We start from the raw sequence: 17,024 nt of genomic DNA, 5'->3' as shown, positions 1-17,024 counted from the left end.
TATAAGCCGGAATGAGAACAGGCTGCAGACTCAGGAGGGAGAGGTGGAAGGAGTCCCAGCCTTCCACCTGGATTCTGATCCTAGCTCCAGGAATGAAGGCCCAGCCCCTGCTACCCCAGCAGCTGCTTCATTTCCATGTCTGGACAATCACAGTCCAGTCTGCTTCTCCCCAAGCCAGAGAGGCTGGCCCAAGGCACGCCGTTCATCTTTTTCTTCACACTTCATATCCTTCAAGGGAAACCAAAAGTCCTCTGTAATCCTTCCTACCGGCTCTTTGCCGTTCCTTACCCGGGAATGTGCTTGTAGCTGAATACGTTGAATCCACATGATGGCACAGATACAACATGCCGGGAGGGCAGGGGCGCTCCCACCCTCCCTCACAGGCTCACCCAGTCACTTCACTAGCTCTGTAATAACTTGACTCCGTATTTTGTGCAACCGAATGTGTTGGACCCTGCCCGTGCCACTAAGGTACAGGTTTACCGCGTCACCCCGTCTGGACCCCAGCAGTACCGCATGGGAGGCCCTGCTGTCCGTCCAACCAGGGACCGGGACAGCTGGAAGGAAGCAACAGAAGGACCCCAGAAGGAGAACGGGGAAGGAGTGTCAGTTGTCACTGTGCTGCAGTTCGTAGCTGCTGACCAGGGACAACACGAAGGGGTTTGTTTCCTAGGAACAGATGGGCAGCAGAAGTATCAGAAACGAAAGTTAACTGCTAGTAATTGTATGGCTCTTAACTCTGGTCTCTATAAGTTTGTGCAGCTTTTACAGTACAAAAAAATAAAATTAGGATAACACCAAACCTGGGATAAAAGGGGGATTACTCAAAGCTGTTCATGCTTTAATGTTTTTCTTTCTTCACTGCACACGTTGGCTGGACATATGTGCACTCCTACAGAAATGATATATGCTGCTTTTACCATAGAGCAAATATCTTTCCATTGTATTACATTCTGAGTAAAACACATACAAGAGAACCTCATTTTAAGAAAGATTATTTAAGATCTTTTTAAGTTATTGCGCTGCTTGCTTTAATAAGAGTATTTACTTTGTAGCTTTCCTAGAAGAGTAATTTTCAAAGTACAGATCTCAACCCATCAGTTGTCCCTAAACTTAGGGAGGTAAGACCTACGCCTGTTAAAATTAAATAAAACAATTATAACTTAATAGAATGCATCACATGTCAAAAATTGAAATTTGGGTTTCAACTGTAGAATATATATATGTATTTATATAAAAATCACATGTACACACATGAAGGGAGTACATGGAATAAAGGTAAAATGTTTTACTACAGATCATCCTTTTTAAAAACTTGAGCCTCGGGGCGCCTGGGTGGCTCAGTCGGTTGAGCGCCCCACTTCAGCTCAGGTCACGATCTCACAGTCCGTGAGTTCGAGCCCCATGTCGGGCTATGGGCTGATGGCTCAGAGCCTGGAGCCTGCTTCCGATTCTGTGTCTCCCTTTCTCTCTGCCCCTCCCCCGTTCATGCTGTCTCTCTCTGTCTCAAAAATAAATAAACGTTAAAAAAAAACTCTTTAAAAAAAAAAAAAACGAGCCTCCCTCCACCCCAGTATACTCAAAACGTCTTTTCATCTATTGGTTAAGAGAGTGAAATCTGACACTATCCAGTGTCAGTGGGAGAGCGTAAATGGCACTGTGCCTTGGTGCGAATGTAAACTGTTGGACCCTTCAGGAGAGTTAAGCTGCAGGTATCAAACTTTTAAACATGTTTAATCCTTAAAATTGTTATTTCACATTAAGGATCCTAAGGAAGAAAGTACAGTATGATGTTTGCATGTAACATTCATCACTGTATTCGTTTTAACGGAAAAATTGGAAAAAAAAAAATCTGTGTCCACTAATGGAAAAATTGGTTAAATAAAGTATGGGGCTCCCACAAACTAAAACACTATATTCAATTTACATAGGAAAATTATTTTACTAGAATAAGCCAAAAACAGATTACAAAATAGTATGACATGTAGTGTATAAAATATAACCCAAGCAAATCAACTGAATGTTTACCAAAATATTAAATGTTTTTTGCCAAATGGTGGATTTTGGGGTGATTTTTACTTGTTTCTTCTTTTTGTTTGTGTCCAAATCTACAATAGTTATAAATTTCATTTTACAAATACTAAAAAGTTATTTTCACTTGGGAAATTAACTGAATTTCCACAGAATGTTTAAAAGCATTCAGCCATTAAAAATAAAGTTTCACAGGGTGCCTGGGTGGCTTAGTCGGTCTGGTGTCCGACTTCGGCTCAGGTTATGATCTCGCAGTTCGTGAGTTCGAGCCCCACAAGGTCATGATCTCGCAGTTCGTGAGTTCGAGCCCCACATCAGGCTCTGTGCTGACAGCTCAGAGCCTGGAGCCTGCTTCAGATTCTGTGTCTCCCCCTCTCTCTGCCTCTCCCCTGCTCGCGCTGTCTCTGTCTCTCAAAAATAAATGAACATTAAAAAAAATTTTTAAGTTTCACATGACTTTTCATTAGTATATCCACTACCTAAACCTAGTATCTCCCACTGTGTGCACTAGGAAAGGAGCCTGGGTATGGGGTTCCTGACCATGTCCAGCTGCCTACAAGTTAGGACAGCCCATGAGTGAATGTGTGTTGGCACAGGGGAGGGGTGGACCCGGAGATTTATTTCTCAGGAGTCTGTTCCCAGGTCCCTGGTTCCCCTTAGGCCAGAGGCATATGAGGTCAAAGTATGGGTGTTAGGAGTTAATTGTACACTAGGAAGTCCTCAGAGGAGCCAAAGTTCTTTGTATACTGCATAGTTGTTTTGTTTTCTTACTAAAATAAATCCTGACACTGACAGCTATTCCTGCTGTTCAGCGCTACACCAGGACCCCTTGGGGTCAGGTGCTTATTACTCTAGTTCTTATTTTTCCCATTAAGGGAGTGGAAGCTACTCAAATAAATCTTCCTCCTTCCTCATGCTTCAAAGCACATTTACTGTTCCTAACCCAGTTTTGGTGGGCTATAAATGTTTACACGTCACTAATGATTATACTTTTATTTCCAAATTCTAATAGAGGACACAATTACCAAGTGCCCTTAGCTGTTTTTAATCAACCAATAAGCAGTAGTGCTATGTTTTTTGGTTTTTTGCTTTTTGCATTAGGATTCTTAACAGTCACAGAAGCCCACTTTCACATTTGTCCCATCTGGATTATTTTTCTAAATGCTTATTGTGTAGCTTTATTTTCAGCCTCTTTTTTCTTCCATCTGGGTTATCCTTTTTAGAGGTAAACCTCTTACCTTAGAAAGCCTGAGATTTGTATTTAACCTGTTTGCCTGTCCGTGACCTCTACTGCCATGTTTTCCTGAGCCCGTGTTTCCCCCACCCGTCACTGACTGCCTGAGTGCCTTCCTGGGCCGCCGCCACCTCACCCTTTCTCCTCATTCCTTAAAGCAGCCCCTTCGCATCTCCCCAGATGCACGCACACAGTTCCTGTTGGTTTCAAACATTCACGTTATTGTTATTAGACTGAAAGGAACAGAACTGGCTTTGGCTTAAGGCAGAACACAAACAGGCCTAGAAAGAGTTCATCTCCACATAAGAAAAAACTGTTGGGAAGTTTAGAAACTTTATACAGAGATTCAGTAACCACTTACCAGATTTTGTAAAGAAGACATAAATAGGAGCTGGCCCACATGGCCTTCAAACCCTTTCCAGCCACGAGTTTCCACAGTTCTGGATATAAGTAGACAAAAGTGTTAGACACTGCACTCTCCACAGGGAAGTGAAGGACACTGAAGTTCCATTTGTAGTTGGGAATTAGTCTGGCAAGACACCTAGGCTGACTAGGGGACAAGAGGCAAGCATCTCATTAGCCTGCCAGCGCTGCTCATCGCCTGTTCAGAACACGGACACAGCCATGTGCTAGCTGGGAGCTGTCCAATGTGGCTTTTCTATTAGTTGCCTTTAAAAGCTATAGCTGTCATCACTTCAACAGCTAAATGCCCACATCGAAAGGACGCACACTTATGTCCAAGGTAATGATCGCAATGCCGCTAAATCATTTAGCAAGCTTGCTGAGATCTCCAGGGATCTGGTCTGTCATGAAAGCGATGAAGGGAGGAGCCGGCAGGGTGCTGCTGGGGTGGTACAGGGGGCACCGCTTATATTCACAAGGCCACGTGGTCCAGGCATAGCGAACAGCAGCCGGAGTGCCGTGACAAGAACTGACATTCAGGGCCAGGGTCTGGGCTGAGAAAGTGCCCATGGGAGCTGGGAGCCACTTGCACTGACGGTCACTGCAACATGAGATCTAGTAAGAGAATCAGAAAAATGGGAACAGTTAGGTCAGTTAGGATACTCCAAGAGACCACAAGGGACAGAAGGAGCCACTCTTGGCCCAGGATCCATTTCCTACAATAACCAGAACAAACCCAAACCCAGGTTGGTGTGATAATGAATGTTCCTGTAACAAAATAAATCAATTTTTAAAAAAATATTAAATTACTGAGGGAGACAAGGAAACATAATCACATAGAGCATTTAGAGAGGGCTCCCCTGAACCTCCTTGCTGTGAGCCTTCCGACCAGACAGCATAGCAGGCAGGAAGTGAGGGAGCGGGGCAGTCCAGCTGCTGCTACAACTCCAGCACTCCCGAAGGGGCCGGGGACGACAAACAAGGGGCACAAAGGAACCTTGGACAGAGAGCCTTTCTCAAACCAGAAAGCAATCCAAGGAACGGGACATGAAGTTTTCAGTACCCCAGGTTAAATTCTGTCCTGCTCCCCACTATGATTCTGGGTCCAGGTGACAGGCCGTTCTGCCATGGGAGAACTGAAGTCAGAACGCAGACGTCTGGGGAGCTAGAACTACCTAAAACCCAGTGTCCAAAGAAGCTCAGTGGGGCAAGCGCTGCCCTGAGGCCTGTGAATGTTGTAGTTAGGACTCTAGAGGAGGAGCAAGGATAAACCCGTGTAATTAAAGTCTGTCTTTAATATTCTTTCATTCCCTCCAGTGCCCTCTTTTCATACAGCAACCCCCTCCAACCAGCCTAATGGCCTCCTGGTTCCCAAAGAAGCTCATTTGCATGTTCCAATAGGAATGCCTCACCCCCACCCCCAACTAGGGAAGAAAGACTACATAAGCTCTTTAATTATTAGCCCTAGTTCCACAGTGGAATGATCCTCGCTACGTGCTAGAAGAAAGTAGTTTCATTACATTAATTTACAATGAGCTACAAATTCCCAAGCTAAGCCTCTCAAAGGAAACACTAAACTCAAAAGACTATCAGAATTTGCGATAGTGTGACATAAAAAGACATCCAAGATGAGAGAAACACTCTGGAATAAGGAATCTTCCAAAGGTAACCTACAAATAAAGCTGCAGGCCCTTGCCAGAGCAAAGATGGATGCTCTGGGAGCGAAAAAACAAAAGGAATATTTTAATGTAGATTCATTTTCCTTCCCTTGATTGTCCTATCAAAATTGCCCCTAAGTTAAAGAATTAATAGCTACTTAGTCACCCCTCTGAGATAAACTCAGCCCCGCCAAAAACCAAGATCCCCTTCACAGAAATGTTACAATTAAAGAGATGATGGGCCTCAGTGTGGAGAAATCCTGACTCCCAACCCAGGATGAACCCCTATTAAGTTCTGGCTATTCTCACCTCAAATATTTTGTCCTGCTTCTTCACCTGGATTTGCTGTGAATATGTGAGGTTTAGCAGCCCCCTGTCAGCCAGGAGTTCCATCTTCTCAGGCAGTGGTCCTTGAAAGATCAGTTTCTCACCATAGGCCACAGCCCGGGCCCCCAGGTGCAGCCTGTAGGCCACAGTCTGTTTATCTCGAGGGTGGATGCTACGGATAAAGAACAGGCAGAGAACTTTGGGTTTTCACTGAACAATAGCCACATTTAAAAACGGGGGGGAGGGGGGGAAGGGGTGGGGAAGGATTATACAAAGCACCCTTTAGGAAGGTAAGAACAAAGTTGACTGAATCTAACAGGTCAATGGCTCGTCAGCTTAAGAGACATGGTGAACAGTAACCATAATGGGGCTCCGGGCATCCTATGGGTTAGAAACCTTGAAATAGCAGATGACTTGGAAGGAAGAAATACAGGTCCCTGAGTGACAGAGGAAAGGCACTGGAACTAACCTAGGAGAGCTAACTTAAACTTACTCCAACCACTGGCAGTCCTGCGTTTCATCTGAATCAGGTGTTCACATGTTCAATGAATAAAACCCTCCAGGTTCAGATAGGACAATCAATAAATATTCATTGGTCCAAAAATAAATATTCATTTAAGTTCTCACTATAAACCAGACACTGTGTGGGCCCCATTTCATATTTCAAATCCCCTTGTATCCCACAGCAAGCGTGTGGTAGTCATTGGAGCCGTTCACAGATATCCCTTTATTCCTCCTCTGAGTTGATGGAAGAATTCCGTGCCTGCTCTCGCTGAAGCCAGGCATGGCCATATTACCTGCTCTGAGCCAATGCAACGTGAGTAGAAGTAACATGCGTTACTTTCATTGCCAGTGTGAGACTTTAAGGTGACCAGGAGCCCAGATCAACTTGGAACCTCCATCACTCTACATCTGTGAATGACTATAACGAGCAAAGCCTCTCTGTTGACCTTCTTTGGACATGTATTGTGAACAGGAAATAAAATGTTGTCTCATCAGGGCGCTGAGATGTTGAGTTACTGCAGCACATCCCCAGTGTAAATGATAGATAAGGCTCCGAAGGTCCAATCCTCATAACACCCACTCTCTGCCCCTCACAAGTGAACATCAGAATGAAGGCCACAGACAAAGAACATAGATTATTGTTCAAGCAAAGCCCAAGAAGCACCCATACCTGCCATAAGGGGACGTCCTATCACAGAGATCCATTGCTACTGCCATGAAAGTGTTGGGCATCCTCACGTTGGGGACATAGCCAAAGTCTGCTGTTTGATGCCAACGGATCTGGGGAAATTTATCATCTGAGGTTGCAGACAAATATGAAGATAACTGGAAAGTAGAGAATGTTGCATCAGAATTTTACTGCATCAGAGTCCTACACCAGAGTCTTTTTTTCATATATAGACCCTGCTTCTGCTTCATTAATCTGTTCAAATACCATTCAACAAGTATTTACTGAGTGTCTTACTGTTGTGGCTCAATTCCCCTCACCCCACACATCGTATCTGTGCCCTGCTCTCATCAAGAGGTGGAGTCGATTTCTCCTCTTACTGAATCTGGGAGAAGCCTGTGATTTTCTCTGACCAACAGGATGCAGGGGAAGTGATGTGCAGCTTCTGAGTCATTGCCTCAATGGCCCTTGGCTTCTGGTTTCATTCTCTTGGAACTTGGAGATGGCCATGTAAAAAGAGTCAGCTACCCTGCTGGAGAAATTACATGGAGAAGGGGACCCTGGAAACAGGAAGACCCTTAGGGGAGAAAGGGGTTATTGTCCCAGCAGTCCCAGCCAAAAGGCCAGTCATGTGAACGCTAGAGGCTCCAGTTCAAATTAAAGCCACATGAGCAAGACTGGCTGGCATCTCCTAGAGCAGAGATGAACTATCCCAGTTGAGCTCTGCCTGGCTGACACATGGAATCATGAGCATCATGAGCAAATACAATGGCTGATGTTTTACAACCACTAAGTTTGGGGGAAGTTTGTTACAAAGCAACAGGTAACTGATACATCTGTATTTAACATGGTCAAGTGCTGTAGGGAAGCAGAGAGGAATCTGCCAAGAACATGTGGTAAATTGCATCAAAGACCCCAATTCTTCACATTTTCCTATATCCACAGCCTCTTTCCATATGGTTTTGTGGTTTCTCCCACTAAGAAAACGAGTATAGGGGCACCTGACTGGCTCACTCGGTTAAGCATCTGACTCTCGATTTCAGCTCAGGTCATGAGTTCACGGTTCGTGAGTTTAAGCCCCACTTCGGGCTCCATGCTGACAGTAGAGAGCCTGCTAGGGATTCTCTCTCTCTCCCTCTCTCTCTGCCCCTCCCCTGCTTGCTCTGTCTCTCAAAATAAATAAACTTAAAAAAACAAAGTGTATTTCCCTACCACTTTCTGAGCTCAGTCATATGGTTCGCTTTGGTCAACAGATTGAAACACAAGTTATGGTGTGTCAGTTCTTAGCCTAGGGCCCAAGAGACCTGAGTGGTCCCATTGGCTCCTTCACATTTCTGCTGTCACCATGACAAGGACATGCCTAGGCTAGCCTATGGCTCTCTGGAGAAGGAGGAGAGCTGTGGAACAGAGCTGCCTCTTCTGACCCATGCCAACCATGCCCAGGAGAAAGCAGAGCCCCCACCCCACTTGGCCCCATCCCTGCCACTGACCCACAGAGATATGAAAGAGTTCAGTGGAGCTCAGCCAAGATCAACCAAACCCCAGCTATCCACACATGTGAGCTATAGTAATAGTTATCTTAAGCCATGGAGTTTTGAGGAGATCTGTTACACAGCAGTAGCTAACCAGCACAAGTACTTCACAGCTTTGTTGGTGGAACAGACCTAGACATAAGAAATGTTAATAAACAAGGGGTGCCTGGGTGGCTCAGTCGGTTGAGCATAAACTCTTGATTTTGGCTCAGGTCATGGTCTCACAGTTCATGGGATGGAGCCCTGCATCGGGCTCTGTGCTGACAGCACAGAGTCTGCTTGGGATTCTCTCACTCTCCCTCTCTCTGCCTCTCCCCTACTCACACACACTCTGTCTCTCTAAAAATAAATAAACATTTTTAAAAATGCTTTAAAGAGAAGCTAATAAACAATAGTATAAAATAGCATGGATTGAATGTTATATTGGAGCCAAAGACAGCAAGTACTCTGCATAAGAACAAAGTTTATTATTATAAGAAAACACGGCCTCAAAATATGTAAAAAAAGAAAAAGAAAAGAAAAAGAGAGAAAGAAAGAGAAAAGAAAAGAAAAAAGAAAAGAAAAGAAAAGAAAAAAGAAAAGAAAAGAAAAGAAAAGAAAAGAAAAGAAAAGAAAAGAAAAGAAAAGAAAAGAAAAGAAAAAAGAAAAGAAAAGAAAAAATGGATGGGCCCAGAAAATATAAGCAACCACTACAAATAGGACATGTTAGAATCTTATAATGTAAAAAGGTAGGAAGTAAAAGGGCAATTTTGAGAGCAAGAGAGAGTAACTGAGCTGAACTTGAGGGTTTATGTAGGAAAGACAACGTTGGAAAGATAGTGAGGCAAGAGTTTGGATAGAATTCATACTTTACCTATAAGCAACAGAGAATCACTGTAGAGGTGACAGCTGGAGGACACTGTGAATGTACTAAATGCTGCTGAACTGAATACTTTAAAATGATTAATTTTACATTATATGAATTTCACCTCAATTCAGAAATTAGAGAGCCGGGGTGCCTGGGTGGCTCAGTCAGTTGAGCGTCCGACTTCGGCTCAGGTCATGATCTCGCGGTCCGTGAGTTCAAGTCCCATGTCAGGCTCTGTGCTGACAGCTTGGAGCCTGGAGCCTGCTTCAGATTCCGTGTCTCCCTCTCTCTCTGCCCCTCCCCCACTCATGCTCTCTCTCTCTCTCTCTCTCTCTCTCTCTCTGTCAAAAATAAACATTTACAAAAAAAGAAATTAGAGAGCCACTGAAATTATTGGCATGATAAAAGGACTATTTCAAAGGATTAATCTAGTGATCATGCAAATGATCCTGTGAAGAGCCCGAAAACAGAGACTGATTGGTTCAGAAGCTACTAGAACATTCTAGACACATAAGAGAAAGGCCTGACCTAGGATAGCAGTAGGAATGGGATGGGCAGGAATAAGATAACCTAAAAGACAAACTGACAGAAGCAGGCAATCACCTTGGATACGGGATGGAATACAGGGAAAAGACAGTATCCATCCTTCAGAATCTGTAACACCTAATTATCTGCTTGGGATTCTGCAGATGTAGGTAAAGTCCTCTATCAGCTGACTTCAAAGAAACCAAAAGAAGAGTATGTGGAGAGCCCAATTCAGATAAGCCTTTAAAATGGGGTACATAAGTCAGAGACTCCTACTGGCCTTCAAGAAGTCAGCTGCCATGAGTTCTATAGCTTCAAGGAAATAAATTCTACCAATAGCCACCTGAGCTTGGAAGAAAACCCAAGCCTCAGATGAGACCCCAGCTCTGTCCGACACCTTCACTGCAGCCCCAAGCAGAGGACTCAGCTAAGCCATGCATGCCCCGACTCCTCACCCATAAAACCATAAGATAACAAATGTATGTAACATTATTTTAAGCGGCTAAACACGCAGTGATTTTTTACGCTACAATAGAAAACTAATATACTTGTGAAAAAACTTTCCAGGCAGAAGGAAAGGAAAATGGCAGACTCTAGGGCAGAGTAAGCCTAGTGTGCTTAAAGACAGTAAGGCAGCCGGCATAGCTGAAGTGGAGTGAGCAAGGCAAAGAAAAGTAGGTGCAGATCACACATCATTTGTTGACTTCACTCATATGGAGGAACCACTGGAGCCTTCTGATACGGCGTGCATTTCAAAGGATCACTTTAACTGAAATGTTGAGAATATCCTAAAGGGGGTGGAAAGGTAGAAGCAGGAAGACCAGTAAGAAGGCAATATTTCAAGGAAGAGATGATGGCACCTTACACTAGTGCAGGAGCAGTAAAGGTAGTAAGAAGCTGTCTGACTCTGCAACATACTGAGTAAACACTTTCATCTAAACTTGAAATTGATAGACTCCTGGAATGCCTGGGTGGCTCAGTCCATTGAGCATAGGATTCTCGATTTTGGCTCAGGTCATGATGCCAGAGTCGTGGGATCGAGTCTGGTGTTGGGCTCCGCATTGAGCACAGAGCGTGCTTAGGATTCAATTTCTCTCTCTCTCTCTCTCTCTCTCTCTCTCTCTCTCTCTCTCTCTCTTTCTCATTCTCTCTCTCTCCCTCCCTCCCTCCTTCCCTCTACCTTTGTCTCTCCCTCTCTCTCAAAGAAAAAAAATTTAATTTTTAAAAACTGATAGACTCCTACTCCTGCAAAGGACAGAGACTCCCAGAAAAATTCTCCAATACTACTATGACGCATGTGGTCCCACTCTTTCTTCCTTCCTTAATTCTCTGATATTTCTATCACCATGTTCTCTGATGTAGACTGCAACTTATTCTTAGCCACAGTCCAGGCAATGAGAGGCATCAACCTATTATCCCTCTTTTACAAACCATGATCTAACAGTAAGTCAAACCACAAGCTGGCAAACGTCCTGGGTGAGCAACCACTGTCTTTGGGCCCCGTTTGAAGTCTTCTGTCCCCATCAGGGGAGCTACACAATGAAGAGAGTGCTCCCCACAGCCTTCTCACTCCCATGGCCAGCAAATACCTGAGATCATCCTGGACAAACGTGGCCAAATGAAGGCTTGAAAACAGGAAGTTTTCTGCTTCTTGACCTGTTCCAGAAAGACTAGAAAATCATCAGGAAAACACTGGTGAGGTTGCGACAGCAGCAGAAGGGGTGTGATCTGGAATTAAGGGGACATTTCTAGTTCTCTTATCTCTCGGCAAATCTGCTTTCACATATGAAATGATAAAAGGTGCTGAAGCTTCACAATGGAATTTCACGAGAAGACCCAGTGAGCAACACTGCTTCTTCCCACACAACACCCAACAGACCGAAAGTGGAATCATGCTCGGCAGCCAGTGCCATGAGGAGGATCACAGCAGCAGAGCCACCAGAAAGAGTCTAGGGTAAGTACGAGGCTGAGGCCCAACACCGAGAGATGCTTACACAGCCGCTCAAGCCAAGGAAGTGGTCTCCAAATGGCCGTTTGTGGAGAATTCCTGCAGCAATTCTCCAGTTTCACCACGCACTCGCACTGGACAGGTGCACTTGACTCGCTTGCACTATGACACAGTGGCCACATGGAGGCACCAGCATACTCCATACCCAAATGAAATTCTTGTTTTCCCTACTCTGAGATCCGCTAGGGTGCCGTTCAGTCTCCCACAGCGATTAGTAGAAATACCACCGCTAATGAAGGCATATAATAGCCAAAGAATATAAAAGGGGCCCCATTCAGGAGACTTTACAATAGCATACTGTATGTACTTTGCACTTCACTCCCGTTGCTCCACACCCGCTGTACAAAAGCATCTCCTCAGGACTCCCTATAGCCTCCTGGTCTTCTTTCCCTCCCATGCTTCCGGTCACCTCACTACTAACAACTCTCAGATACGTGTGTCCGGCCCGGGGCATTATGCTGAGCTTGAGTCCTGCGTCTCTAACCGTGCTTTAGTTATTGCAACCATCATTTCAAATTCAACACCTCTACAAAGCCAATTCATCTTTCCTTGCAGACCAACTGTGCCCCCCACCCCCAATTTTCTGACTTCTCTCACTGATGAACATTATCTGGCATGTGCCAGGCTTTACACGAGTTAGCTCATTCAATACTCAAAATAATAATCTCCCTATTTAATATCTGGCTCAAAATCACAGAGCCGAAGGAGGGCTCTGATGGGCTGAGATCAGGGCTCCCAGTTTTCCAAAAGTAACCAACATATTTTTGTCGATGGTGATCAGTTAAAGCCCCGAGTCTGAGGGACTCCTGCCAAACAGTAAGGCCTAAGGGCAATGACCAGGTCTCTCTGATTCGCACTGTATCTCTAGCACCTCACACAGTTCACGGCATATAAGCAGCATACAACACACGGTCTGAATTGGCTGGAGTCACATTCAAATCACCATCTACACGGCAAAGATGAAAAAGAACCTCAGAAGTCCAGATGTAGTTTCCACCACCAGAAATACAGATCTGCTGACAGGGCTGGCTATTTTGACAATAATGAGTAGAATAATCTGGTTTTGAAGTCAAAACAAAGGTAAGAAGGAAGAAAGAAAATGGTTGTAAAGTCAGTATAAGTGGAAAGGAGGTCCATAAAAGTCCTCATCCAAGAAAAGGCGTGGTGCAATAAGACAAGGTAGAAGCCACGTGAGGACGATGAGCAGAAGGTATCTGCGGGACATGCAGAGGCAGACATCTGGAAGCATGTGTCCAATTCAAATCTTAAAGCCTGTTCCATTAGTATGTTGTGAGCTGGGCCCCGCTTTTCTAACACCTTACTTGTTTCATTTCCTGTATTTCAGAAGAGTCGCCGCTTACCACCCTGCTAAAGAGTGTAGGTCTGGGAGGAGTCATTTGAACAGGTAAGGCAAAGCCATCAACAACTTGGTTAAATACGTTCATTCCTTTTAGGCGAGGACGAGAGCAGAATCCTTCTGTCTAGTTGCCACTAATTAAAAGTGTGATTTCTCTTGATATATTTTTTCATTTATGTGTTAGACCATATTTAATAACTGCTGACCAGTTAGGTCCTGAGATACAAGTGTGATGCAGGAAAACATGATGCCGTGTGCGACTGACATGCAAGGAAAATGGGGGAAGGAGAGGGTGCTAAGAAATTACCCATCGGGGGAAAGGAGGTGGTGCACCCCAGATGCTGGACAGTCACAGAAGGCTTCCTAACTGATGTCCAGGCTGAGATCTAAAGGACGAAGTTGGTCAGGAGAGTGCAGGAGAGAAAGGGTGCTCCAGGCAAAGAGCAGGGGCAGTGGGCTGGGAGTGAGAGACCAAGGTTCACTACAGGGGCTGGAAAGGACAGCACCAAGTTAGGGAGGGCACGGCCAAGTACACACATAGCTGCTAAGAGTACACACTGAACACAAATTCATAAACTTCTACAGAGAAACCTGAGGACACGTTCAAATTAATGTTCAATTTAATGCAGCAATTTCATTTCTGGGAATTTATCTTATGGAAAGAATTAAGCACGCATGCAGTGATTTAGCTACAAGGACAATCAACGCACCACTGCTTACAAAAGCAACATGTTTAAAGCAACCGAAGGGTCCATTTCTTGAGAACTAGTTAAATAAACTGCAATACAACCATATTTCAAAGTATTCTGCAATCATTATAAATTGTGCTCAAGATTAATATTCATTGGCATGAGGGGCGTCTGGGTGGCTCAGTCGGTTGAGCACCCAACTCTTGGTTTTGGATCAGGTCGTGATCTCATGGTTTGTGGGTTTGAGCCCCACATCGGGCTTCGTGCCGACACAGCAGAGCCTGCTTGGGATTCTCTCTCTCCCTCTCTCTCTGCCCCTCCCTGCATGCTCTCCCTCTCTCTCTCTCTGTCCCTCTCTCAAAATAAATAAATAAACTTAAAAATATATTTATTGGCATGAAAAAATGTTCGCAATACATATGAAGAGAAGAAGCAAGGGGCGCCTGGGTGGCTCAGTGGGTTAAGCGCCCGACTCTTGATTTCGGCTCAGGTCATGATCTCACAGTTCATATGTTTGAGCCCTGCATGGGGCTCTGCGCTGATAGCATGCAGCCTGCTTGGGATTCTCTGTCCCTCTCTCTTCTGACCCTCCCATACTTGCTTTTTATCTCTTTCAAAATAAATTAACATTAAAAAGAGAGAGAGAGAAGCAGCAAGATATGGTACAGTATTATGGTATGGATCCTCCTGCGAAAATACATGAACAGATTCTGGATTGTGCAATTGGAAATGTTTTAGCTTTTTTTTTTTTTTTGCTTATCTTTTAAATATCTTTAATGAACATGTATGTGTTCATTTTTTAATAAGAAATATTACTGGGGCGCCTAGGTGGCTTAGTTGGTTAAGCGTCCAACTTCCACTCAGGTCATGATCTCATGGTTCATGAGTTCAAGCCCTGTGTCCGGCTCTGTGCTGATAGCTAGGAGCCTGGAGCCTGCTTCAGATTCTGTGTCTCCCTCTCTCCCTGCCCCTCCCCTACTTGTGCTCTGTCCCTCTCAAAATAAATGAACATTAAAAAAATAATGTTAAATAAAAGAAATATTACTTATTAACTTTTTTTGAAGATGTAATTGTCCCATCGGTGAACTGAGATGAATTAAGTCTTACCGTTAGTTCTTGACCAGCAGACTATGAGGGCAAAAAAAGGCATATGGATTCCAGGAAAGAGACCTCCACAGGACACCCCCACCCCAATACCCAAAACCTGCTTCCTCTCAACACATACCTGGACAAATCCAAATGGGAAGAAACGCTCTGTCTGCCCCTGGGAGCCACGGTGGAAGGCTTGACGCCAGTCTTCAATGAGCGCAGGGAATGTGCAATTGTACAGGTCCCTGTTAACATTTATATTGGACTCCCCTAAAAACAGTCCAGATTATGAGAGGGGGTTGGGGTAGATGCAAACATGGCCACATGTTACTCCCCACCTTCTACCCATGCCCTTAGGGAATGAGTCTTCCTGCAGTCTCTCTGGACTGGCCTTGTCACTTGCTCTGGCCAAGGAGGCATCAGCAAACATGATGCAAGCAGAGGTTTGAAGAGTGCTTCAGCTCTGGGGTTTGTTCTCTCTTGATATACTTGCAACCCTGAGGCTGCTGTGTAAATGATAAAGAATCTGAACTAATTTGCTAAAGGATAAGGGACCACTTGAGTACCAGGGTGCTCCAGCAGTCAACAGACAGGAGGGAGAGGCCATCCGAGGCCATCCAGCCACCAGACACCTGCCGGGTGGCCAAAGACACATAAAAGATCCTGAAAGAAATTAACCAAAGTAGTCGATACAGGAAAACTACCCCAATAAACCACCAAATGGGGAGCCAAATAAAACTATTATTGTTTTAAGTCCCTAAATCCTGGGCTGGTTTGTTACACAGCAAAAGCTAACTAATACAATGGAGAAACAACAAATTAACACTCACCCTGGTACCATATCATCCCTTTCAGAGTCATATTATGTAGTGGATGGATCATGGCATTCCAGAGAACAGAGTTCTTACTGGGACCGGTTACAGAATCAGACTGAGCGAACCTAAAATTGATAAGAAGCACAAGTATCATGAGAGAGCTAGTGACCGATCACATCATGGTCCCTAAACTGAGTGTCTATCCAACTTTCATCTGGGGTAAACGTCTGATGATAGCAACACAAGATTAGACCGAACCACTCTGTTTCCCATGAAAACATGTTGAATAGCCTCCAACTTTCATATCTATCCAGGTTCTTCCCAGGATAAATGTATCAGTCAGTACAAGTTCAGAGGGGGCCATCCCAGTTTCCAGATAAGGTCACTAAAACCAGAGAAGAGGAGTCTTTTTTTGTGAGTGTCTCATGCAGACAATAAATTTACTCAACTAGTACTCAGTTGATGCACACTTGGATTTTTTTAAGCTTTTTGCTTATCTTCCTCATAGCTAAAATCACTGCATATAGGCTTATTTCCTTAAGATAAGTGCCCAGAAATGACATTGCTGGGTCAAAGGGCACATTTTTTTCAAAGCTTTAAACATGTTCCTAAACTTCTCTGTAAAATACGTATATGAATTTATACTCATGGGAGGTGTGGATGAGAATGCCCACTTCCCCACACCCTTGATGGCATCCCTTCACGTCCCCAGAGACCTGGGAAGCCTGGCTCTATCTAGATCCCTCCCACTCTACCTAGGCCATTCTGTCAGTCCCAAAGTGGAAGGTCTTCCCTCCCCGACAGGCATGACTTTACCTAAGCTATACCAAGAGCTGAAGTTCAGCCTCTCTCCAGGGCCCTTCCCAGATTTAATGACATAATATTTATGAAAACAGTTCACAGACTATTAATCTCTGTGTTAATATTAGTGTCAGGATTTTAATAACTATTCCTTTCTTCCCCACCCCATGTGTTCTTCCTGATCCAGCTTTTCCTGATCGTGCTTTCATAATCAATATACTAATACATCTCTTTGATTACATGAATATTTGTTCTTCATGTTACAGTGTTTATTCTCATGGACAATAGAGCACAGTGGTTAAGAGCACAGACATTGAAGCCAGACTTTGCCACTTACCAGCTGTAGCCATGAGCAAGTTACTAAACCCCTCTGAGACTTAAGCTTAGTAGCTTAGTATGTTAACAGTATCTACACTTGTAGAGGTTGTTGGGAGTATTAAGTGAAGTCATACATATAAAGTGATGATAACAGTATCCAACAAAGAGAAAGCCTTCAGTAAGTATTAGCTATCACTATTATTAAGGAAAAGGATCATAA

General features: G+C 44.3%; 1 protein-coding gene across 8 annotated transcripts in view; it reads right to left on the bottom strand.

Moving 5' to 3' along the window:
- SIAE (sialic acid acetylesterase) overlaps positions 1 to 17,024 on the bottom strand; it is a 112,361-nt gene that overhangs the window by 69,828 nt on the left and 25,509 nt on the right. For 7 of the 8 annotated variants that reach the window (XR_015241243.1, XR_015241242.1, XR_015241241.1 and 4 more), the window contains 5 exons: positions 15,701 to 15,810; positions 15,007 to 15,140; positions 6,827 to 6,981; positions 5,635 to 5,824; positions 3,627 to 4,282 (listed from right to left, as the gene is read on the bottom strand). Coding sequence is in view for 1 of the 8 variants with exons in the window: in XM_025928630.2 (XP_025784415.1) it covers positions 4,031 to 4,282; positions 5,635 to 5,824; positions 6,827 to 6,981; positions 15,007 to 15,140; positions 15,701 to 15,810 (841 nt within the window). In the remaining 7 variants the exon portion in view is untranslated. Of the gene's footprint in view, positions 1 to 820; positions 4,283 to 5,634; positions 5,825 to 6,826; positions 6,982 to 15,006; positions 15,141 to 15,700; positions 15,811 to 17,024 lie in introns of those variants that run through there. The other variant, XM_025928630.2, reaches the window with a different exon arrangement.

The sequence above is a fragment of the Puma concolor genome, chromosome D1 (assembly GCF_028749965.1).
Source record: "Puma concolor isolate L17-30 chromosome D1, mPumCon1.1.hap2, whole genome shotgun sequence".
Taxonomy (NCBI): Eukaryota; Metazoa; Chordata; class Mammalia; order Carnivora; family Felidae; genus Puma; species Puma concolor.
Note: the sequence above shows the minus strand (reverse complement) of the source record. Positions and strands in the feature narration are given on the sequence as shown.